The 27,044-nt window shown below is 39.5% G+C and overlaps 1 protein-coding gene across 1 annotated transcript in view; it reads left to right on the plus strand.

Moving 5' to 3' along the window:
- LOC128696391 (uncharacterized) overlaps window positions 1–27,044 on the plus strand; it is a 102,796-nt gene that overhangs the window by 39,785 nt on the left and 35,967 nt on the right. Inside the window, exons 4-8 of the mRNA XM_070090330.1 lie at window positions 557–675; window positions 2,624–2,719; window positions 2,919–3,824; window positions 17,419–17,526; window positions 23,686–23,867. Of these exons, the coding sequence (XP_069946431.1) occupies window positions 557–675; window positions 2,624–2,719; window positions 2,919–3,824; window positions 17,419–17,526; window positions 23,686–23,867 (1,411 nt within the window). The remainder of the gene's footprint in view (window positions 1–556; window positions 676–2,623; window positions 2,720–2,918; window positions 3,825–17,418; window positions 17,527–23,685; window positions 23,868–27,044) is intronic.

Here is a 27,044-nt window from a genome sequence, read left to right on the forward strand (position 1 = left end):
GGCTCCGAACGTAGATCTATGTTTTTTTTTTTTTACGTGTTTTCAAATGGGGAAAATCAAGGTTGGAGCGCTACGCATGTGAATGTAGATCTACGTTTGGACAGTTTAAGGGTTAAATGATACCAAGAAACAGCCAGTAAAACCATAAAACCATCCTAGAAAACTCCTCTGATTTGCTGTTTTTAAACCAAACACATGGTCAGTTTTGCTTTTCCCATCATGCACCGTGTGGGGGGCAGGATTTTTTTTTATACTGTGCACACTCGCCACACAGACCCATTCTCTCATATCTAGGTCAGATTTTACCACTCACAGCTTTTGAGTTTGCTGAGCTCATGACATAGAACTACGTGAGGGACCCTGGCCCCGATGATGTAGTTCTACATGATGGCCACTGAAAGGGTTAATGGAAGGAGGATTCTTAAGAGGAAATGAAATTGAAAGGATGTAAACTAAGAGAGCATCACAGAAAGTTATTTTTTATTTAAAGCACTGTATATGGTTGGAACAAGTTGTTTGGAGTGCAGTACTGTATATAAATTTTTCAAATTTTCAGATATTCTCTCAAGAACTCCTCAGCAGCCCAGTAACCTTCTGGATGTTCTTGTATCAGGAGGTACTGAAAGGAGTCAGAGGAATTGTATACGAAAAATGGAAAAGTCACAGTCATCACGGGTGAGCCTGGTTTTTCCTCGTATATTATCCCAGCTAAAAGTGCAGATTTTTATTTATGTACTGTTTATGTAATCACTTTTTTGTTGCCTATTTGCTTGCAGTTACAGGAGTAGAGCTCTTGAAACTCTCTTGAATTGTCCTCCACCAAGTAATTTCACTTTTCAACCACCCAAAGGCTAAAGAAAAACTTTCTATGGCTCATCTGTGTCTTCAGCTTCCACTTGTGTCCCCTTGATCCTGGTACTCCTAATTCAAACAATCTGTTTCTATCTGCCTTATCAGTTCCACTTTAGATTTTGTATGGTGTAATCATGTCTCTCCTTGTCCGTGTTTTTTCTACTTTTCCTGTATCGTATTCCTCTTGGGTCTGGCACTATTCTTTTTGTGGACCTTTTTTGAGATTCTGCTTTTGCTTGACCAGGTGTGGGCTCCATGCTGGGGCTGCATAACTGATTGGAATAACACATGTATACAAGGTTCTGCTGGATTTTTTGTTAAAGATCTTGAATGCCATTGGTGTTGCATGGTTTGTGTAGCTCTGGTGATATGCTTTATTATGTGCATCCCTAGGTCCTTTCCACACTGATATTTGCAGCTTCTCTCTGCCCTCACCTTCTCTAATTTGCAAGACCTTGTATTTGTTGGGGTTGAACTCAAAAGTACTTGTTTGACCACATCTGCAGTCTGTTCAGATCTTCCTGGAGTTTATCATCCTCTCCTGTTCTTCACTATCTTCTTGTATTATTCTCATTAGTTTTTACATCTTCCACAAACAGTGACACATGTATCAAAAATCTTTTCCATGAGGATAGACCGAGGATAATAAATACGAACACTTTGGAAATGTGTGGAATTAGGGGGATATGACTGAGGTGTATAAGTGGAAGACAGGAATAAATCTTTCTTTCCACACACCGGCCGTATCCCACCGAGGTGGGGTGGCCCAAAAGGAAAAACGAAAGTTTCTCCTTTCAAATTTAGTAATATATACAGAAGGGGTTACTAGCCTCTTGCTCCCGGCATTTCAGTCGCCTCTTACGACACGCATGGCTTACGGAGGAAGAATTCTGTTCCACTTCCCCATGGAGATAAGAGGAAATAAACAAGAACAAGAACTATAAAGAAAATAGCAGAAAACCCAGAGGGGTGTATATATATATATGCTTGTACATGTATGTGTAGTGTTACCTAAGTGTAAGTAGAAGTAGCAAAACGCATCTGAAATCTTGCATGTTTATGAGACAGACAAAACACACCAGCAATCCTACCATCATGTAAAACAATTACAGGCTTTTGTTTCACACTCACTTGGCAGAACGGTAGTACCTCCCTGGGCGGTTGCTGTCTACTAACCTACTACCTAGGACAGGAATAAATATGAGTTATAAATAACATGCTAAAAATATTTAACCAAGGCAGGACTCTCAGTAATGGGTTTCAGCTGGAAAATTTAGTTAGAAAAGCACAGGTTTGGTAATAGTTGTGGATGAGTGGAACAAATTCCCAGATGGCATCATTGAAGGCATAACCTTCCTTGGGTAGCTTTAAAAATAGGTTAGACAAGTACATGGAGTGGGTATGAGGTGGACCTACCTGGCATGTACCAACAGGTCTGCTGCATTTCTTTATGTTAAATCATGACCTTACTGTATTTGTTTGACTTGGCTGTTCTTATTCCTCATATGCTTACTGTTGGCCTTGAGCTTACAATAGTGTGTAGTGAGTTCAACAATATTATTACTATAATCACAGGGAAGCAGTAAACCCACAAGGGTCATGTAGCACCCTGGGAATATGTAGTAATCATGATTGATCTGAGGAAGAGATGGACATTCAGTTTACTTTGATCAAGGGTTTTTATTCAGTATAAAGGCACTTGTCTTAAAAGGAGTAATTCAGCAAAATGAGTTTGTGGCATGTATAAGTAATATCCTTGTAATTCATCTAGGAATGTTACCATGCACTCCAGTTTGAAAGCGAAGATGAAGATGGTTCAGACGCTCATACCGCACCACTGGTCATGATGGATATAACTAATATGACTGTGAGTAAAGTTCAAAACAGTGTATGGGCTCCTGGCTAATTTCTTCAGTGAAACATTAGTTACTGGCAAAATCTTTCTTGTCTTGTCATTCCTTTATATGATAGTTTTTTACCACACTCTAGCATACCTAATTATTCCCTATAATTATTAGTCAGAATATAGTTAAATAAACATTGCCCTAATTTCTTTTTCTTTTCAGTCAGGTTCATCTATGATTCAAGCTTCATCTCAAGAATGGCACAAGCCACATCTTCAACCAGTTAAGAAGAGTCTTTTACCCTTGCTTAAAACATGTTCAGGAATTCAGAGACTACCTTATCTTAGAAATATGCAATCTGAGAATAACACATGCACTCCTCCACATAGCAACCAAGAAAACGAGAGTTTAGCAAGAACTAAGAAGAGTTTAATTAAAGCTGCTTTTGAAGGCAGTCATTCAAAGAGCTCTCAGATAAATTCATTGACATTAAAATCTACTGTTGATTGTTTCAAGAGTAGTAATTCTCAGCAAGTATTAAATTCAACCTCTAAAACTATGAGTGAATTAAAGGACAATAATGTGCAGTGGCATGAAAAAGGATCCTCAAAAAAAGTGACTTTTGCTGAAGAGCAGATGCCTGTAAGAAAAGGGCTCAGGAGAAAGAGTGCTAGCGCATTGTGTATTCGAACACCCACACACAAAAATGTTGGCAGAAATTCAAAAGTTAAGAGGGCTTCAAAATTACCCATATCCAAAAGGCTGCAATTCATTGACAGACCGGTACAAGAAACACATAGCACACATGCTAAACAGACAGTGTCTAAACCTACAGAGACTGGGGCATCTCTGAATGCAACTTTACCACGAATTATTGTAACTTCACCACATGAAGTACGGGTAATTCAGAACCAAGATATGAAAAATAATTGCAGTACTTGTCAGGTTGATAAATGTGATGCAGCAGTCAACACAAAAATCAGTTTTGCCTGTGGCTCAAGTCCTGATGAGCAACTTATAGCTAAAATAGAAAATCTGAATAAGGAACAAGAGGAAATAACTACAAAGGCAAATCTGCTATTGGAGCAAACTCGTGAAAGACGTCAACAAATGAAGGAATCGGGTATAGTAAGTACAATCATGTTCTTTTTTTTTTATTACAGTATCGTTTTGTTTTTTATTGGAAATATTTCCTCTTTTTACAAAATGTTCACTGTATTTAAATTCGGTTTTCTGTTATATGAACTTAAAGCAGTGTGGGCGTGTGCATTTTTCTTATACAGTAGGATCCCACTTATATGGCAGGTTAGGTTCCAGGCTACCACCATAAAGTGAAACACCCTTTTTTTTCCACCCCTTATAAATGCATATAAATACTAGATAGAAAGTTTACACTAACATATATTAAGTTAGCAGTAGAACTAGGCATTAACAAACAAAAAGGTACAATACAGTACAGTGGACCCCCAATTTTCGTAATTAATCTGTTCCAGAGAGAGTGACTAAACCTGAACCTGACAATTTCTGAATTAATTTTCCCCATAAGAAATAATGTAAATTCAATTAACTTGTATGGGTGTGAAGCATGGGTGATGAATGTTGCAACGAAGAGAAGGCTGGAGACAGTGGAGATGTCAGGTCCGAGGGCAACGTGTGGTGTGAATATAATGCAGAGAATTCGTAGTTTGGAAATTAGGAGAAGGTGTGGGATTACCAAAGCTATTGTCCAGAGGGCTGAGGTGGGGTTGTTGAGGTGGTTCGGACATATAGAGAGAATGGAACAAAACAGAATGACTTTGAGAGTGTATAAATCTTTTGTGGAGGGAAGGCGGGGTAGGGGTCGGCCTTGAAAGGGTTGGAGGGAGGGGATAAAGGAGGTTTTGTGTGCGAGGGGCTTGGGCTTCCAGCACGCGTACGTGAGCGTATTTGATAGTGAATGGAGACAAATGGTTTTTAATACTTGACGTGATGTTGGAGTGTGAGCAAAGTAACATTTATGAAGGGATTCAGGGAAACCAGCAGGGCGGACTTGAGTCTTAGAGATGGGAAGTACAGTGTCTACACTCTGAAGGAGGGGTGTTAATGTTGCAGTTTTATAACTGTAGCGTAAAGCACTCCTCTGGCAAGACAGTGATGGAGTGAATGATGATGAAAGTTTTTCTTTTTCTGGCCACCCTGCCTTGGTGGGAATCGGCCGATGTGTTAATAAAAATAAAATCAATTAATCCGTTCCAGACACCCAAAAGTATTAACAAAAATTATCTTTTTATAGATTAACCCTTTGACTGTTTCGGTTGTATATATATATACGTCTTACGAGGTACCGTGTTTGACGTATATATACTCATAAATTCTAGCGGCTTCAAATCAAGCAGGAGAAAGCTGGTAGGCCCACATGTGAGAGAATGGGTCTGTGTGGTCAGTGTGCACCATATAAAAAAAATCCTGGAGCATGCAGTGCATAATGAGAAAAAAAAAACTCCGACCGTTTTTTTTTTAATTAAAATGCCGAATTTGTGGTCTATTTTCGTATAGTATTTATGGTTGTATTCTCATTTTCTTGGTCTCATTTGATAGAATGGAAAACATATTATAGAAATAGAGGTGATTTTGATTAGTTTTACTATAAAAAGAACCTGGAAATGGAGCTCAAAATAGGGGAAATGTTTGATTTTTGCCGATGCTCAAAAGTAAACAAATGATGTCATTGTCCAATAAATGTCCAACTAGCCATTCTAATATGCAGTCATGAATGGGTTGACATTATTTGTACAATTATTACAGTATTGCAGTAGTCTGCATAACAGTAAATCTATTTTTTGTTTGAATAAAAATTCGAAATGGAAAGAAAGAGTAATATCAGAGGGAACTGGAGACGTGACTGATGAACAAAGAAAATGTTATTTTAGAGCCAGGAATGTCTGCATTGTTCATTCTAGACCTTATTTTGAAATTGTCATATTTTTTAATTTTCGTGAAATTGGCCAAATTGCAAATTTCTGACCACATTATTGGGTAGTTAAAATCAGTAAATGGACAGTTTCTTGTACTCAATCGATAGAAAAAACGGAATTCTAAAGAAATAGCTATGAGTTTGGTCGACTGGAACAATGGAATTAGCTGAAAATAGGGCTCAAAGTCGGCAAAATCGCAGATTTGTAAATGTCGCTGAGGTCGCTAACTTCGCGAGAGCGTAATTCTGTCAGTTTTCCATCAAATTTCGTTTTTTTTTTTTGGTGTCATTACAATCGGGAAAAGATTCTCTATCATTTCATAAGAATTTTTTTTTTTTTTTTTTAATTTTGCGACACCAGGAGACGCCTCAGGATTGGGGGTTGCGACAGACAAGGGGGTTGAATATAAATTTATGTACAGAAAAGAATGAGAAATCGAGTATGAAATAATAATATCATACTTACCTTTATTGAACACTTGTTGGTGTATGGAAGATGGGAGGAGGGGAGAGGGTTAAGGTGATGTTCCTCCGCAAATGCTTGCACCTCACTCCACTTCACACAAATGTTCTTAATCTTTGAAGAAGGCACCTCCTTCCCTCTCTCTTTCTCCCCCTCTGAAGCAATTTCCTCAGCTGGTGTACATAAGAACATAAGAATGCAGGAACACTGCAGCAGGCCTTTTGGCCCATACTAGGCAGGTCCTTCACAAACCATCCCACTAACAGAATCGTATTTGCCCAACCCAATTTTCAATGCTTCCCAAGCAATAAGCTTTGATAATTCTATTCACTCATGTGCAAGTCCCACTCAGATCAAATCGTGTGTGTGGGGAAGTACCCTGGCTGGTGTGTGGGGAGGTACCTTGGCTAGTGTGTGGGGAGGTACCTTGGCTAGTGTGTGGGGAAGTGCCCAGGCTGGTGTGTGTGGGGAAGTACCCTGGCTGGTGTACATAAAGCAGGAACACTGCAGCAGACCTGTTGGCCCATACTAGGCAGGTTCTTCACAAACCATCCCACTAATAGAATCAACATAAGAATGGAGGAACACTGCGGAAGGCCTACTGGCTCATTCAAGGCAGGTCCTTATCAAAACCACCCCTACCCTAAACTACCCAAGAATTTGCTCCCGTACTCACGTTGTACATTAAGAAAAAATCATAAAAGCAGATCCCTTCGTAATTGTAAGTATGATCATCGTCAAGAAAATCATTAGCTAGATTACCCCCATTGAGATTAGACAGGTGTTCCCTAAGTCCATTAAAATCAGCAGAACGAAAATCAGGGACTTTTACCGTATTATCGTTATTCTTGTATTCCCAGTTAATGCTAAAAGTGATGGATTTGTGATCACTTGCACCAAGCTCTTCAACGATCTACAGATTATTTACGAGTGTTTCCTTATTTGACAAGACTAGGTCGAGCAAATTATTACCCCTGGCAGACTCTGTTACACACTGCTTCAGAAAACAGTCCTGAACCACTTCGATAAAGTCACTGGACTCCAGATTACCGGTCAAAGAAGTCCAGTCAGTTTGACTAAAGTTAAAATCCCCTACTATCACTACGTTATTGTCTAGAAGCCCTAACAGTTTCATCCCAAAGAAGTCTCCCTCTATTGTGATTCAAGCCTGGAGGTCGGTATATTACGACTAGATTTAGTTTTTCTTGACCTTCTACAAACTCTACCCAAACTGATTCTGTTACTAGTCCATCTATTTTTATACCTGTTTTCATGCAACGATTTCTATTTTCTCATACATATAATGCAACTCCTCCCATCTTCCCATTGTATCTATCCACATGGAACAACTTAAACCCTTGAATGTTACACTCAGCTATTATATCCCGACTCTTTAAATCATACCATGTTTCAGTTAATGCAATGACATCAAAGTTCCTAGCACATGCTATCAAACGTAATTCATTAATCTTATTTCTTGCACTACGACTGTAAGCATAAAATAGTCATATGTTTTTTCTTCTGCACATTTTTCCTATTCACCTTTGCTTTTATATAATTTCTATAATTATCATTACCCAGCGTAACTCCATGACCATTATTAAGTTTCTTAATATCAAAGCCTAAGTCAGTGTATTCATACTCCTAGTTTAAAGTCCTAACAACACCCTCAACTGAGCTAGCAAGAAATCCCACGCCTGCCCTGGATAAGTGAACATCACCCCTGGCATACATGTCATTTTGGCCATAGAAGTGGTCCCAGTGTCAATGAATGGTATGGCATTATCCTTGTCCAGCCAATAATTAATACCAGTTGCTCTGGACAACCATTCATTTCCAACACCCCTTCTTGGGGTGTTTAGTCAAAATTGAACACTTGTTGGGGGATGAATCCTTCAGCCTCTACTTACTCCTTGAATTCATCAATGAATTCTTCAGCCGCACGCTTGTCTGAACTTGCAGCCTTACCATGCTGTACAACACTGTGTATGCCACTATGCTTCTTGAATCTGTTGAACAAGCCTTTGCTGGCCTTAAATTCACTAACAGCAGCACTCGTTCCAGGCATTTTCTTCAATAGATCCACATGCAACTGCCTTGCCTTTTTGCAAATGATCGACTCCATAACACTATCTCCTGCTAACTGTTTCTCGTTGATCCATATCAACAACTTCTCCACATCTTCGATTGTTTGTGATTTCTGTTTCGTTGGCACATTTACCCCTTTCGCAACTTTAGCTTCCTTGATTTCTACTTTCTTTGCCAGGATGGAACAGATTGTTGATTTCAACTTCCCATACATCCTGGCAAATTCCGCTAAACATATGTCACTTTTGTATTTTTCTACAATCTCTTTCTTGAATTCTATAGTGTTTCTCACCTTTACCATAGGGCTGGCAATAGGAACTTTCTTTGGGCCTATGGTGGCTCATTTCACAGTCGCAATCAATAAACAAGCACAAAAATTACAAAATGTTTCGAATGCTCATTCAACCAGTGACAGAGCCAGACTGACGGCGTCCTGGGCGGGTGGACATGTATGATACGCACAATTTCTGGATTGAGGTATGAAATCCGGACAAAAATTTCGTCCAAAAAAGTGTTCTAAATCCAAATTGTACGGTATGCAGACCATACAAAAACTGGAGTTCCACTGTATAATGTTGAGCTTTCTCTCCATTTACTATTCAGTTTAGCTTCCTGCCTCCCATTCTCTAATAGATTCCTATTTTCCATGTCAAACCAGAACTGTCCAAAAACCCAGATCTCATTTTCAGACTATAGGCCATTCAGATTAGACACCTATTTGTAGTTCAATAGAAACAAAAAATTAATTATAAAAGAGTCAGCAAGTCTGATAGTGATAAATGTCTTTATTAGAACCAATTGTTCCTCTAGAAAAAGGTGATAGGCATGCCCTGTATTTATCATGTAATCCTGGTAGAAAAGGCCCATAAAAATTCTTTAAAAAAATATTGTTACCACTGTATTGTATGAAAATGGGGTAGATACTTTTTTTCTTTTCTTTCACCCTACCTCAATGGCTGTTGCCGACTGAGGTAGGGTGACCTGAAAGAGAAGCCCATTTACCATTTTCTTGCTGTAGGTGCACTGATACTACAATTCAGATGCCTCTCCAGACTCCCATATTCATATGCCTCCTGCAAAGTACAGGCACTATACTTCCCACCTCCAGAACTCTAAGTTTGGCTGACTGGTTTCCCTGAATCCTTCATAAACATCACCTCATGCTCACATATGCCTGTTAGATGTGCAAACTCATCACGTTCAAAAATAAATGAATTAAGGAAGGAGACAGTTTCAAAAAGATAGTAGCAGTTAGTGGATGAAAGGTGGGCTAGAAAACGTGCAGGAAATGAGGTGGTCATGGAGGTATGGAATAAACTTATGAATGCATTGCTGGAGTGTGCAGTAGAGGTTTATGAGTATAGGAGAGTGGGTGTTGATGGAAAGAGGAGCGGTTGGTGGAACATTGAGGTAAATATAGTGGTAAGAAAGAAAAATGGGACATGATAGGTATTTGCAGTGTAAAAATAATACTGAAGGCAGATTTTATGGAGAGAAAAGTAGTAGTGAGGGAGTGCAAAATGAGAGCGAGTGAGAGAATGTGAAAGTCTTCAGGAAATTTTGCTGAGAATAAGCTGTTTCGGTGAGAGATCAATAAGGAGAGAAGAGAGCCTGAAGAACAAATGGACTTAACAATTAAGAATGAAAAAGGGGAGATGTTAGATGGGGAGGTGGAGATATTGGAAAGATGGAGAGGATATTTTGATTAGTTGTTGAATGTTGGTGAAAAGGGGGGGGGAGAAAGTGGTGATTTCATGCATGGGACAGGGAGGGATAACATCACATAGGAGTGAGGAGCCTGAGGTGGATGTAGAAAAAGTGCATGATGCAGTGAGTAGAATGAAAGAGGGTAAAGCATTTGGGATAAATGAAGTTAAGGCAGAGATGCTAAAACCAGGTGGAGATAGTGTGATATAAAGTGATTGATGTGTTCAGTATATGCTTGAAAGGAAGGTACCAAACAATTAGCAGAGAGCCCTGAATAGTTCCCTTGTATAAGGTAAAAGGGGACAAGAGAGAATGTAAGAATTATAGGGGGATAAGTCTGCTGAGTATACAAGGTGAAGTTTTCAGTAGAATTATCATTGAGGGGGGTTATGTGTAAAACAAAGTAGGATAGCAGAGGAGCAGGGAGGATTCAGAAAGGGTAAGGGACATGTAAACCAAGTGTGTATATTGAAGCATATAGCTAAGTGAGCAATATCTAGATAGGAGTAAAGAGCTGTTTGTTGCATTTATGGATTTTGAAAAGCATATGGTAGGGTGGATAGGGAATTCTTGTGGCAGTGTTGCAAATGTATAGAATAGGAGGTAGGTTACTAAAACTGTTTAAGTTTTTATTTGTAGTGAGGTGCAAGTCAAGGGATGTAGGAGGGGGGGGACTGTTTAATAGTGAAAATAGGACTTAAACGGGGATGTATGTCACTTTGGTTCTTGGTAACATTCGCTTCTTTAAAGAAGTAACATCTTTAAAGAAGCAAATGCTGAGGTGTTGTGAAAGGGGGTGGGATGGGATTGAAGGATGTTGATCCTGATTAAGAGTGGGACTTATCCCCAGTTGCTCTTTGCTGATGACACAGATCTTTTAGGGAATCTGAAGACAAATTACAAAGGTTAGTAAATGAATTTCAGAGGGTATATAAAAGAAAGAAATTAAAAGCAAATTTAGAAAAGAGTAAAGTGATGAAAATAACAAAAAACCTATGTAGTAATAGATTGAATATATCAATTTGGAGGGAGGGATTATGGAGGAAATAGATTCATCTAGAGTGAAAATAGGACTTAAACGGGGATGAAGTAACATCTTTAAAGAAGCAAATGCGGATATGCTCTTTCAGCATGTGGGAAAATCTGTGAAAGAATATATCAGGTTGGAGGGAGGGATTATGGAGGAAATAGATTCATCTAGAGGAAGCGGATATGTCAGCATGTGGGTCTGTGAAAGACGAGGTGAACCATAGAATAAATGGAGGAGGGGGGTCAAAAGGTGAGTGGTGTGTTGAAATGTCTGAAAAGGAAGAAATTTATCTATGGAGACAAAAAAAAAAGTACCAGGGTATAGTGATTGTGGTACCAACATTTTCATATAGGTGTGAGGCATGGGGTTTGAATGCTGCAGCTAGAGGCAGTGGAGATGTTATGTTTGAGAGCAATGTGTGGTGTGAATACTGTATCATGCAGTGAATTTGGGGTATAGAAATTTATAAGGCAATGTGGGATCACAAAGAGTATAATAAAGAGGCCTGAGGAGGGTTTGTTGAGAGGGTTTGGGCATGTGGAGAGGGAAGAGATCATTTATTTATTTATTTATTTATTTATTAATTTGGACATGATACAGAGAAGTACAAAGGAATACAGATATTAAAGTGCAACATGCCAAAGCCCCTTGTATGCAGAGCATTATGGGCAGGCTTAAAATTAACCTAAGATTAACTAAGCAATGATATATTCAGTGGTAAAAACATTATTATAAACAGATAACAATTTAACACAAATGAGTATTACAAAGGCATGTCATATGGTCATTTACTGTGTTGCTGTGCATTCAATAGAATGGAGTATTCTGTTAGGTAATGTATTTAAAAAATAACAAAGTTTGATTGGGTCACAGGTTAGACATTTATGAGATACAATAATGAGAAACATTTATGAGATACAGTTATTCAGTATTTATTTAGTTGTGGGTGAGTAAGTGATTTTTGAGAAGACTTGAATTTATAAACAGACAGTGTTTCTTTTATATTCATAGGTAATGAATTCCAGATTTTAGGGCCTTTTATGTGCATTGAGCTTTTGCATAGCGTGAGATGGACATGATGAACATCAAAGAGTGATCTGTGCCTTGTGTTATGGTCATGTGTTCTGTTGAGGTTGGTAAGGAGACGTTTGAGGGGAGGGTTTATGTCAGAGCTAAGTGTTCTATGTATGCAGTAGGTGCAGTAATAAGTATGGATGTTTTGTATGGTGAGTAGGTTTAGAGTTTTGAATATTGGTGGAGTGTGCTGCCTGTAGTGGGAATTTATCATTCTGATTGCAGCCTTTTGTAGGGTAATTAACCCTTTCAAGGTCAAGAGGCTCTCTCCTAAACTCGTTCTCAGGGTCAAAAATTTGTCAGGAAAAAAAAGTATTTTTTCTTATGAAATGATAGAGAATCTTTTCCCGATCATAATGACACCAAAAGTATAAAATTTGATGAAAAACTTAGGGAATTATGCTCTCGCGAAGTTAGCGGTCTCGACGATATTTACTCATCGGCGATTTCACCCACTTTCCTATTTTCGGCCAATTTCAGTTAACTAGTCGACAGAAATCATATCTATTTCACTAGAACTCCACTTTTCTATCGAATGAGTACAAGAAACCACCCATTTACCGATTTCAAGTATCCAATAAAGTGGTCAGAAATTGGCAATTTTGCCAATTTCACACAAATTTCAGAAGATGCCAATTTCCAAATAGGATACAGAATAAGCAAGACAGACATTCCTGGCACTAAAATAACATTTTCTCTGTTCATTAGTCATGTCCCCAGTCCCCTCTTACATCTCTCTTGCTTTCCACTTTGAATTTTTATTCTCACAAAAAATAGAAGATTTACTGTTATGCAGACTACTGCATTAGTATAGAAATGGTGCAGAAATGGTATAAATAATATCAGTGCACTTGTGAAAGATTATTAGACTCGCCAGTTGATGTGTATTGGACGCTTGGCATGATTTGTTTACTTTTGAAATTTGGTAAAAATTTAACATTTCTGCTAGTTTGAGCTCAATTTCAAGGTACTTTTCATTATGAAACCAATCCAAATCATCACAATTTCTGTAATATGTCTTCCATTCTATAAACTGAGACCAGGAAAACTAGAATACAACCATAAATACCATACGAAAATACACTGCAAAGTCGCTGCTTTAAACCAAAAACACGGTCGGAGTTTTTTTTTCTCATTATGCACTGTGTGCTGCAGGATTTTTTTTATATTGTGCACACTGACCACATATGTAGGCCTACCAGCTTTCTCACTAAATTTGAAGGAGCTAGAATTTAGGCGTTCTAGTACGTCAATAACCCTCGTGCGTAAGCCGTACTAGTACATCGGAAAGCCTGAAAGGGTTAATGGTCTGAGATGGTTTATTGTTGTTGAGCCCCAGAAACAGTTGGAAGGAGGGAGTGGAAGAGGCTTTGAGATTTAGAGCTTTAGTATCCAGTGATTGGAAATTGGTAATTTGGCCAATTTAGTGCAAAGCTCAAAATACAGTGGACCCTCGCCTAACGAACGCATCGCATAACGTTAACTCCGCCTAGCGATACATTTTAATGCAAAAATTTTGCCTCGGCTAGCTCTAAAAAACTCGCTTGACACGATTCGTTCGAGACACGTCCACGTGCGGCCTGAGCCCGCCTCACTTGTTCCGTGGGTGCCAGTGTTTACAAGTCAGCCACTGCGGTCGCTTCCAAGCATACAATCGGAACATTTCATATTATCACAGCCCTTTTAGTGATTGCACCTGCAAAATAAGTCACCATGAGCCCCAAGAAAGCTTCTAGTGCCAACCCTACAGCAAAAAGAGTGAGAATTACTATGGATATGAAGAGAGAGATCATTGCTAAGTATGAAAGTGGAGTGCGTGTCTCCAAGCTGGCCAGGTTGTACACAAAACCCCAATCAACCATGGCTACTATTGTGACCAAGAAAACGGCAATCAAGGAAGCTGTTCTTGCCAGGAGATAGCATCTCTCAAGCGATCATATGTGAAAAGGCTAAGAAGTTGCATGACAATTTAATTAGAAAAATGCCTGCAACTAGTGATGATGTGAGTGAATTTAAGGCCAGCAAAGGTTGGTTTGAGAGATTTAAGAATCGTAGTGGCATACATAGTGTGATAAGGCATGGTGAGGCTGCCAGTTCGGACCACAAAGCAGCTGAAAAATATGTGCAGGAATTCAAGGAGTACATAGACAGTGAAGGACTGAAACCTGAACAAGTGTTTAATTGTGACGAAACAGGCCTGTTTTGGAAGAAAATACCAAGCAGGACCTACATTACTCAGGAGGAAAAGGCACTCCCAGGACATAAGCCTATGAAAGACAGGCTTACTCTGTTGATGTGTGCCAATGCTAGTGGTGATTGCAAAGTGAAGCCTTTATTGGTGTATCACTCTGAAACTCCCAGAGTGTTCAGGAAAAACAATGTCCTCAAGGCTAATTTGTGTGTGCTGTGGAGGGCAAACAGTAAGGCATGGGTCACTAGGGACTTTTTCTATGACTGGTTACGCCATGCATTTGCCCCCACTGAAAAATTACCTAATTGAAAATAAATTAGACCTTAAGTGCCTCCTGGTATTAGACAATGCTCCTGGTCATCCTTCAGATGTGGCAGAGTGACTTTCTGCAGAAATGAGCTTCATTAAGGTCAAGTTTTTGCTTCCTAATACCACTCCTCTCCTGCAGCCCATGGACCAAAAAAACTGTACACAAGAGCTGTTTGAAAGGTGCTTTGTAGTGACCTCAGAAACTCAACTGACTCTAAGAGAGTTTTGGAGAGATCACTTTAGCATCCTCAATTGTGTAAACATTATAGGTAAGGCTTGGGAGGAAGTGACTAAGAGTACCTTGAACTCTGCTTGGAAGAAACTGTGGCCAGAATGTGTAGACAAAAGGGATTTTGAAGGGTTTGAGGCTAACCCTGGGAATCCTATGCCAGTTGAGGAATCCATTGTGGAATTGGGGAAGTCCTTGGGGTTGGAGGTTAGTGGGGAGGATGTGGAAGAGTTGGTGGAGGAGGACAATGAAGAACTAACTGCTGATGAGTTGCTAGATCATCTTCAGCAGCAAGAGGGCAGACCTGAGGAGACTGCTTCGGAGGAGAGGATAGAGAAATTGAAGAAGTTGCCTACTTTAAAGATTAAGGAAATGCGTGCAATGTGGCTTAAAGTGCAAACCTTTTTTGATGAAAATCGCCCTCACACAGCTATTGCAAGCCGTGCTGGTGACTATTACACTGACAATGTTGTGAAACACACTAGGAATGTCATAAAGGAACGGGAGGTACAGGCCTCTATGGACAGATATGTTGTGCGACAGAGGTCCAGTGACTCGGGCTGGTCCTAGTGGCATTAAAAGAAGAAGTGAAGTAACCCCGGAAAAGGACTTGCCACCTCAAGTCCTAATGGAAGGGGATTCCCCTTCTAAACACTAACACCATCAACACACTCCCCTCCTGAACATTAAAATGGTATAAAATACCAACAGGTTGTTAGGTAAGACACACATGCAACAGTTAGGTATCTTTATTTCAAAACATTTCGCCTACACAGTAGGCTTCTTCAGTCGAGTACAGAAAAGTTGATAGAAGCAGAAGCGACTTGAAGACGATGTAATCAGTCCATCACCCTTGAAGTTTTGAGGTGGTCAGACTGAGGGACTGACCACCTCAAAACTTCAAGGGTGATGGACTGATTACATCGTCTTCAAGTCTCTTCTGCTTCTATCAACTTTTCTGTACTCGACTGAAGAAGCCTACTGTGTAGGCGATACGTTTCGAAATAAAGATACCTAACTGTTGCATGTGTGTCTTACCTAACACTCTCCCCTCCTCCCATCCCATCAATCATCACCAGATCTTCAATAAAGGTAAGTGTCATGTAACTGTGCATGTCTTCTTCAGTCTGTGTGTATTAAAATTAATATTTCATGTGGTAAAAATTTTTTTTTGTTCATAGTTTGGGGTGTCAGGAATGGATTAATTTGATTTCCATTATTTCTTATGGGGAAAATTAATTTGCCTAACGATAATTTCACCTAACGTTGAGCTCTCAGGAACGGATTAATAGCGTTAGGCGAGGGTCCACTGTATTCCGATTTCAAAATAGGGTCGAGAATAAACAATGCAGGCATTCCTGGCACTTAACTAACATTTCCTCTGTTCAATAGTTACATTTTGAGGCTTTACAAATGAATTCCATTTTGATTTTTAATTCACATAATGAATTTTTATTCAGACCAAAAATTGAGGATTTACTGTCATGCAATATTGTAATAATTGCGTAAATAATATCAGCACATATGTGAACGTATATTAGACCCACCAGCTGGCGTGTATTAGACGTGTGAGGTCATTTGTTTTCTTTTGAACATCGGCAAAAATTTAACATTTCCACTACTTTGAGCTCAGTTTCAAGCCATTTTCCTTACTAAAGCCAATCAACATTATCTCTAGTTCTGTCATATATCTTCCATTCTATCAAATGAGACCAAGAAATTGCAAATACAACTATAAAAAACATCCAAAAAAGACTGCAAAGTCGCTGTTTTTATCGAAAATTACAGTCTCAGTTTTTTTTCTCTCATTATACACTGTGTGCTGCAGGATTTGTTTAATGTGGTGCACACATACCACATAGATATATTCTCTCATATCTTGGGCCAAATTTACTGCTCACAGCTTATCAGAGTGAGCTGAGCTCATGGCGTAGATCTACGGTTTGGACCCTCAACGTAAAGCTGTAGATCTATGGCTTGGAACCTGAAAGGGTTAAATAATTGGTTTATATTTTCATCACCCCATCTCGTCTGTATGTGAGGAACAGTAGTGATGTTTGAGGTATCAAGAAAAAAATTAAGCACGAGATCTCTAACATCTCTAAGAAAATTGAAGTTTTGCAGTGGAGTATGTGTCATACCATTATAGACAATGAGAAGAATACAGAGCTTATGCAGTGAGCAATCTGGATTAAGACCTGTTAAAGTGAATTAACGAATGTATCAATGTTGCTAAACAAGACAGTTACTGAATGTGGATTCAGGAAAAAAACAAGAATGGGATGGGACTGTGAAATGGTTAAGTCCAGAATTGTTCATTGTTATGATCCACTGGGTAAATTGATTTTAGACATAATAAACTCTTTTAAATCAATTTTTTTTATTATTGTTATGGACAGTTCTGCATTTAATGTGCAGTGTGTTAAATTTACAATCGTATGTTATTTTTATTATTTCGACAATCTGCTTTAACGGGCACCTGTTCCCCCCAAATAGTTCATTAAATCAAGGGTTCACTATAGATTCACTCAGTTTTCATCTTAATGGAGGTAACCTACCCACCTCATGGGGCAGAAATGTCAATGTCAACAAAACTGCTCACACTCGTAATGTAAATGTATATACACTGTAGTATACACATCTGTACTTAATACTGTACTTGCATGTTATTTTTACAGATGACTCGTTTTGCCACTTCCATATCTCCTTTGAAAAGACTGCAAAAGTTGTTACAGGATATAGATCATTTTGTGGAAGAGAGAGATTCGCCCACCTTAAGGATATTGGTATGTATTGTGGTAATTTTTTGTTCTGTGCTGTCTGATAAATTTCAATGAAAATGGCAGTACATGCCTACTGTAAATGTTTTTAGTAGGAAATGTCTTGTGGTATTGTCATGTTTATTTTTCTCTTTACTTCTTTCAAAATGATAAATTCATTAGACTTCTTCTTTCTTCTTTCAACACACCAGCCATATCCCACCAAGGCAGGGTGGCCCAAAAAGAAAAATGAAAGTTTCTCTTTTAAATTTAGTAATTTATACGGGAGAAGGGGTTACTAGCCCCTTGCTCCCGGCATTTTAGTCGCCTCTTACAACACGCATGGCTTACGGAGGAAGAATTCTGTTCCACTTCCCCATGGAGATAAGAGGAAATAAACAAGAACAAGAACCAGAAAGAAAATACAGTGGTCCCTCGATTATCGACGGTAATCCGTTCCTGGAAGCCGGTCGATTATCAAAATGGTCGATTTACGAATCAATTTTCCCCATAAGAAATAATGTAAATTCAATTAATCCGTTCCTGACACCCAGAAGTATTAAAACAAAAAAATTTTTTACATGAAATATTCATGTAGTACATAAACAATACAATGGGAAATGATGAATGAAACATTAACAGCATAACACTTACCTTTATTGGAGATTCTTCTTAGTGTATGGGAGACTGGAGGAGGAGGAGAGAGTGGATTGTTTATAGTTTGGAAGGGGAATCCCCTTCCAGCAACACCTCAGGTACCATTTGCTTTTCTGGGGTTGCTTCTTTTCTCTGTTTCTTAATGCCACTAGGATCAGCTTGAGAGTCACTGGAGTCCTGTCTCGCAAAATAACTGTGCAGAGAGCTCTGTTTCTGGCGTCTCTTTAAAACTTCCCTAAAATGGGCCAAGACTCTGTCACTGTACAAGTTGCCGATATGGCTTGCAACATCCTTCTCTGGGTGATGTTTCTCCATAAATCTTTCCATCTTACCCCACATAGTAAAAATCTCCTTAATTTCTGAAGAAGGCACCTTCTTCCATCTCTCTTCCTCCTCCTCTGCAGCAAGATTCTGAGCTGCGATCTGTTGCTCTTCCTGCTGAAGCTCTTGCAGCTCCTCAGTGGTTAGCTCTTCGTTGTGGTCCTCCACCAACTTTTCCACATCCTCCAAACTCACATCCAACCCCATGGAACTCCCCAGTGCCACAATAGAGTTCAAAACTGACATAGGCTCATCAGGGTCAGCCCCAAACCCTTCCAAATCCCTCTTGTCGACACAATCTGGCCACAATTTTCTCCAAGCAGAGTTCAAAGTCCTGGTAGACACTCCCTCCCAAGCCTTACCTATAAGGCTTACACAATGGAAAATACTGAAATGTTCTTTCCAAAAATCTCGTAGGGTCAAGTGAGTGTCTGAGGTCACATTGAAGCACCTTTCAAACATTGCTTTGGTGTACAGTTTTTTAAAGTTTGCAATGACCTGCTGGTCCATGGGTTGGAGGAGAGGAGTGGTATTCGGGGGCAAGAACTTTACTGAGATGAACCCAAACTCCTTCAGAATTAGGTCATCCAAGTTTGGTGGATGAGCAGGTGCATTGTCCATTACTAGCAGGCACTTGAGATCCAATTTCTTCTCCAGGAGGTAATTCTTCACACTAGGGCCAAACACTTCGTTGAACCACTCTACAAAAATTTCCCTCGTGACCCATGCCTTATTATTAGATTTCCAAAACACACACAATTTACTCTTCATAACATTATTTTTCTTAAATGCTCTGGGATTTTCAGAATGGTACACTAGTAACGGCTTCACTTTGAAATCCCCACTAGCATTAGCACAGAACATTAGCGTCAGCCTGTCTTTCATAGGCTTGTGTCCTGGCATTGACTTTTCCTCTTGTGTAATGAAGGTCCTCTTTGGCATTTTCTTCCAGAAGAGGCCTGTTTCATCACAATTGAACACTTGTTCAGGTTTCAGTCCTTCAGCCTCTATGTACTCCTGGAATTCATGCACATATTTTTCAGCCGCCTTGTGGTCCGAACTGGCAGCCTCACCATGCCTTACCACACTGTGTATGCCAGTACGCTTCTTAAATCTCTCAAACCAGCCTTTGCTGGCCTTAAAATCACTCACTTCACCACTATTTGCAGGCAATTTATTTACCAAATCTTCATGCAACTGCCTAGCCTTTTCACAAATAATCGAGGTCATAAGACTGTCTCCTGCTAATTGTTTCTCATTTATCCACACCAATAATAACTTCTCAACCTCTTCCAGTACTGGTGATCTCATTTTTGTCAGCATATTTACCCCCTTTGCAACAACAGCGTCCTTGATTTCCTTTCTCATGGCTATGATGGAAGATATGGTTGAATGATTTTTGTTATACATCCTCGCCAGTTCGCCCACACGTACGCCACTATCATATTGTTCAATGATGTTTTTCTTAAATTCAATGGTATTTCTCACCTTCTTTACCAAAGGTTTGGCACTAGGAGCTTTCTTTGGAGCCATGGTAGCTTATTTAGCACTTAAATAACTTGCAAGCACTAAAATAAATGAAATATTATGAAATATTTCACTGGAGCACGTGAGAGGACCGCCGCTAACTGGTAAACAATGGCACACTGGCTGGGAAGGAAGGCTGAGGCGGGTCGAGGCCCGCTTACCTCGTGCATACGCGTCTGGGACGACGGGTCGAGACGGGTCGATAAACGAATTTCGGTCAATTTCCGAGTCAATATTTTGTCGAAAAAACCGGTTGATTTCCGAAATGGTCGACTTTCAGGCCGGTCGATTATTGAGGGACCACTGTAGAAGAATACCCAGAGGGGTGTGTGTATATATATGCTTGTACATGTATGTGTAGTGTGACCTAAATGCAAGTAGAAGTAGCAAGACATACCTGAAATCTTGCATGTGTATGAGACAGAAAAAAAAAAGACACCAGCAATCCTACCGTCATGTAAAACAATTACAGGCTTCAGTTTTACACTCACTTGGCAGGACGGTAGTACCTCCCTGGGCGGTTGCTGTCTACCAATCTACTACCTAGGAAATTGATTAGACGTCTTTATAAAAACTTGGAATGTGCTCATTTTTATTTATTTTATTTACTGCTTCCCTGTTTAAACCTTTTGTTGATTATTTGTGGAATGTGTGTTAAGTTCTGTCCACCATTCATCGGTGGAAAACGGCCGACGTGTTAAAAAAAAAATTTATTCGCTCGCTTTCAACAAACCTGTCGTATCCCAGTGAAGCAGGGTGGCCCAAAAGGAAAAATGAAAGTTTCTCCTTTTAAATATAGTAATAGTAATGTGGGCGAGGGGCTTGGACTTCCAGCAGGCGTGCATGAGCGTGTTCGATAGGAGTGAATGGAGACGAATGGTATTTGGGACCTGACGATCTGTTGGAGTGTGAGCAGGGTAATATTTAGTGAAGGGATTCAGGGAAACCTGTTATTTTTATGTAGCCGGACTTGAGTCCTGGAAATGGGAAGTACAATGCCTGCACTCTAAAGGAGGGGTTCGGGATATTAGCAGTTTGGAGGGATATGTTGTGTATCTTTATACGTATATGCTTCTAAACTGTTGTGTTCTGAGCACCTCTGCAAAAACAGTGATTATGTGTGAGTGAGGTGAAAGTGTTGAATGATGATGAAAGTATTTTCTTTTTGGGGATTTTCTTTCTTTTTGGGTCACCCTGCCTCGGTGGGAGACGGCTGACTTGTTGAAAAAAAAAAAATACAGAAGAGGTTACTAGCCCCTTGCTCCTGGGATTTTAGTTGCCTCTTACGACATGCATGGCTTACAGAGGAAGAATTCTGTTCCACTTCCCCATGGAGATAAGCAAAAATAAACAAGAACAAGAACTAGTAAGAAAATAGAAGAAAACAGAGGGTGTGTGTGTGTGTGTGTGTGTATATTGTACGTATATGCTTGTACATGCATGTGTAGTGTGACTTATGTAAGTAGGAGTAGCAAGACATACCTGAAACCTTGCATGTTTATGAGACAGAAAATAAGACACCAGCAGTCCTCCCATCATGAAAAACAATTACAGGTTTCTGTTTCACATTCACTTGGCAGGATGGTAGTACCTCCCTGGGTGGATGCTGTCTACCAACCACTTTCTCGTACAATTCTTAAATAAACTGCTTGCTCAGAAAGTTATTGGCAAAGTGCCAATTTACTGAGATAAGTTTTTCACAATATTCAAGAGTGACATTATGATCATAAGGTTAAGAAAAGAGGTGTTTTCGACTGAGACTTGATAGCATAAACAAATTCTTGATTTTTAACAGATGCCAACAGTCTGTTGAAGACTAGGAATGATACAAGAAAAGGCTGCTTCTACAAATGATTTTTTCCTCAAAATCATGATTCTTAATCAGTCCAAGCTGGTTCGAAGCAATTTGCAGAAAGAGTCCCAAGCTGGATGCAAAAGGTACCAGCAAAATACAGGTGGCCTTCCACATTTGCAAGGGTTAGGGGATGAAGAACCTCGTGAATCTTGAAAATTCGTGAATGTTTGGTGTGCACATATGACGTTGGGAAATATAATAATAGCATTTACTTAGCCTAACAATACTGGTTACTGCTCACTTGGGGGTCATACTTGCACCACCACACAAACACATGTGTACGGTAGGACATGTACAGTAACTGGACACGACCAATGCAAACAGTAACTGGACAATGACTGAATGAGTGGCGGGCTACTGGTTGAGGGGGTAAGAGGGAGGGTAGTAGAGATGCAGGAGGAAGAGTTTTCCCGTACTTTTTTCCCGCATTTGTTTGGTAAATATGATTGGGCAGCTATGCATTTGCAAATGTTAAAAGCTTGCGAAAGTGGAACTCACGAAAGTGGAGGGCTAGCTGTACTTGAGATCATTAAACTTAACTTTAATTGTTAACTTGATGGAGTTCAGTCACTGCACAATCCAAGAAAGGTAACCCCATATTGCATAACCCCAGTACTCTGTACTCAGTGCATGTATTTGGCAGAGTGCAAACATATGAGGTGCTATCAAAAAGTTCCCATATTCAAATTTTCATGTGCTTCCTGGTTAAAATATGGCTTTGGCATAGATCATGCTGTGCAGTACACCCTTTTGTGAAGAATGTTGCAAATTTATGTGGCTGGTCATTCTGTCATTCCTGTCTAGCCATCCAGTGTAATATTCACAAGACTTTTTGATGTTCATTGCTTAGTGGTATTTCTTTACTTTCTCAATTGAATTAGCTTGGAATAAGGTACACATTGAAAGAGAATCTTGCAAAACTCTTTATGCACAGTGCCATCTACTTTTTTCAAAGTTTTATTTTCTCTAAAAATCATTCACTGTTTGCCCTCTTGCATTATCTGCCAATCACTCTTCTTTGTCTAATTTATTTAATTCCTTGATCAGTTAGTTTATATTGCCTACTGAAACCTTTTGCTTCACTCTACTATGAGGTGGAGGTGCAATGGAGGTGACTACTATAATTATAGGCCTAGTATTTCTTGTTTTTTACCTTTTTTCTCTGTTTCATGATCTTGCATTAGAATCTTGCCTTCCAATATTGCCAGTGTTGTATAGTTAATTGCTATATGTTGTAGTAGATGAGGTAACATAGTTGGTCAAATGTACACTTGGTGAGCAGGGTGTAACCAATACTATAAAGCCACATGGCTCTCACAAAGGTGATTAAAGTGAGATCCAAAATAAATAAACATGCACAGGCACCTTCCTCCACTGAGCTCACAAGTGCTGCTGATACTGGACTCCGGTTTGTCAGTTTCACTCCTGATTCATCTTGTGGAAAAGGTTGTTTTTACTTCTTTAGATTTGGTTAGAAGAGAAAATTACATCTTATCTGTTTGGAAGCATTTATTGTGGAATGTTAAATTTTTAGTTAAACTGGCTTTGGGTTAACAGAATTCAACTGCATTTTAATTTTAGTTTAGATTTCTCTAGCTTTGTCACTGGAGCCTACATTGTATCAATGCCCTCTTAAGATTAATTAAGATTTCAGTGCACTATTTTAATCACAGCGAGGGAATGATAATGAATGTTTCCATTATTGAGTTACCTTTCCTTGGTGTAAAATGACTGATATTTTATGAAAGCCTATTTGTTGTGATTATTAATGTTTTATAAAAAGTGAAATACTGTACAAAGCAATTAATGAATTTCTTTGCACACAGGATAATTCTATGGACAGGAATGCATTTCCTTATGAGGCATCATTAAACAGTGACATTAACTGTGCTGATGATAGCTCAAATGCAGTTGGTCTGATGGATCCTAACTTGAGTGTTCAGGAATGTAATGTGTCTTACGGCATTGCAAGTGACTCATTTTGGAATGATTTGAAACGTGACAACAGGTTAGTAGTTATATATAATTGATAGTAATTATTTTACAGGAAACCCTTTTATAATGGACTTCAGATAGCACAATTTTTATTGTAATGTGATTGAAAAGGTACATTGGACCCTCGGGTAATGATTTTAATCCATTTCAGAGAGCTTGTCCTTAACTGATTTTATCGTTAGCTGAATTAATTTTTCCCATGAGAAATAATGGAAATCCAATTTCGTAATTCATTCCAGACAGCCAAAAGTCTTAAAAAAAATAATTTTTTTTACATGAAATATACATTTCTCTACACAGAAAACAATGAGACATGCAGAATAAATACATAAATAAATACTAAAATGACACATACCTTTATTGAAGAGTATTGATGAGTGATGAGACAGTTTTTCTGAACATTTTGGGATTTTCAGAGTGATACACCAGTAAAGGCTTCACTTTGCAATCCCCACTGGCATTATAACAAAACATGAGAATTAGCCTGTCTTTCACAGGCTTGTGTCCTGGGAGTGCCTTTTCCTCCTGAGTAATGTAGGTCCTGTTTGGCGTTTTCTTCCAGAACAGGCCTGTTTCGGCACAATTGAACACTTGTTGGGGTTGGAATTTTTCAGCTTCGCCATGCCTTATCACACTGTGTATGCCACTACGATTCTTAAATCTCTCAAACCAACCTTTGCTGGCCTTAAATTCACCAATATGAGCACTAGTTCCAGGCAATTTTTCTGGTTCACCTGGGTGTTAGTCGATTGGTGTGGGTCGCATCCTGGGGGACAAGATTAAGGACCCCAATGAAAATAAGTTAGACAGTTTTCGATAATGCACTTACTTTCTTGGGTTATCCTGGGTGGCTAACCCTCTGGGGTTAATTGTTTCTTGGTAATTGTGTCTCGTTAAATCACACCAACAACAGTCTCTCCACATCTTCGAGTAGTACAGCTGACGGTGGTGCAGCAACAGCTGACAGTGGTGCAGCAGCAGCTGATGGTGGTGCAGCAACAGCTAACAGTGGTACAGCAGCAGCTGATGGTGGTGCAGCAGCAGCTGACTGTGATATGATAGCATTTCTCACCCTTTTCACCACAGGGTTGGCACTAGAAGGTTTCTTTGGGCCCATGGTGGCTTATTTAGCAGTTACAAGCACTAAAAACAATGGAATAATACAAAATGTATCGAATGTGTGCGTGGACCCGTCCGCTCTGGCTTGTAAACAATGGCACACTAGCTGAAGGCAGGGCAGCTGAGGTGCTCAGTCCGGACGGACAGGTGGACGCATTCGGGACAAATGTCCCTAACCGAATTTTTCATCGTTGGCCAAGCCAATATTTTTACGCAAAGACCCATCGATATCCGATTTTATCGCTAGCTGATGTCATTGTTACCCGAGAGTCCACTGTACAACCAAAAATTTTGATAGCATGCAAAAACCTTGATATTACATGCATAAAGAGTGAAGTAAACAGCTAACACAAATTGTGGCACTGCTTGCTGTAGGTTTCCATAGCATGCAGTTTTGTGCAGTGTGTGGAAATTTTCCCTTTCAATTCAAGGTGGGCTTTGGGTTTAGTTTAGATAGGCACATCATCCTTCCTCACTGCCACCCATGTCACCTACTGTTGTTTTCTGGGAGCATCACCTACCATGTGCACTATTAAGTTATTTTTGGATATTTTTGTCAGCCCATCTAGTATCTGGCCACCCAAGAGGAATTTAGTACTAGTGATACTGGAAGTACCAAGAAGAAAAATAAGCATGAATCTGTAACAGTATTGAAAGTGAAAGTTTTAAATGTACAGTATTTCAAGGTGCTGTATATGTGATAGAGAATGCCCACACTTTTGGTCTGTATCAACCATTCATGCAACTAGACACTGAAAAGAAACTGAGAGCTTGTGCAATGAGTAGTACAAATTGTGATCTTTTGAAATGAATGCCAAAGAAGCCACTACAACGATAAAAAAGTTATTGAATGTGTGGATTAACCCTTTCGATGTCGGTCCTGTTGTATCACGGCTTTGAAGCCAGTGTCGGTCCTGTAGTATAACACCATGAGCTCAGCTCACTCAGATAAGCTGTGAGCAGTAAATTTGGGCCTAGACATAAGAGAATGGGTCTATACGGTAAGTGTGCACCATGTAAAAAAATCCTGCTGCACGCAGCGCACAATGGGGAAAAAAACTGCAACTTTGTTTTTGGTTTAACCTTTAAACTGTCCAAACATAGATCTACATTTATACCACTAGCACTCCAAATGTAAATCTGTTTTATTTTTCCTGCCTCCAAATTTGGCACGATTGGCCTGTGATGCCTGGTCAGTATAGAATAGGTCTTAACACTCAGTGTGCGCAGTATTAAAAAATCTGGGACCACATAGTAAATTGTAGGAGCACCAGTTCAATTGAGCGCCAGCTAGAGCAAATAGCATGGCAAACACCAGGGATTCATTGACATCATGTCGTATTAACACTCCCCTTTTAAGAGGAAAGTGATGTTGACCCAGAGTTTAGTAGTTTTGAGATGGATGTGGCCACAAGTGGTCGAGGAAATGTCGAAAACCTCGATAACAACCCATGTGCAACATTTATGCAACATCCTTTCATTTCCGATACCACTGGTAGTGTCATCCTGCCAGAATGTTCAATAGCCTATGCCTTAAGTAAACGAAATGATTCTGGAACATGTAATATGTATTCAGCAGGCTGGCTGGCTGGCTGGCTAACTGGCTGACTGATTTTGGCTGTCTGTCTGTATCTGTCTCTGTCTGTCTATATCTTTGTCTGTCTCTCACAGGTACACATAAGTACAGTTATTAAACATTATGTAAATTACCTAGGATAACCCAAAAATTCCAGGCAAAGTGCTATACAGTGCTTGTAGATATGAGGCATAATAAGCATGACGTAAGTAGTACGCATTGTCACTGGCTCAGGAATCAGGGAGCGGCTCATAAACCAAGAGGTTTATGAACCGTTCCGAGTCAGAGACAAGCAGACGGAAAGACACGCACACAGGCAGACAAAAAGACAGATAAGCAGAGCTAGACAGACAGACATGTTTGTATGTAACAGTGAAAACAGACAAAGCCAGGGTTCCCTGGAGCAGCGCACATTCATCAAGTGTCACTGCACTGTCAGCAGTTTACTGAGACTCGTCATAAACACCATGCTTCAAGAAGTTTCATATATACTCC

Source organism: Cherax quadricarinatus, chromosome 31, assembly GCF_038502225.1.
Source record: "Cherax quadricarinatus isolate ZL_2023a chromosome 31, ASM3850222v1, whole genome shotgun sequence".
Lineage (NCBI taxonomy): Eukaryota > Metazoa > Arthropoda > Malacostraca > Decapoda > Parastacidae > Cherax > Cherax quadricarinatus.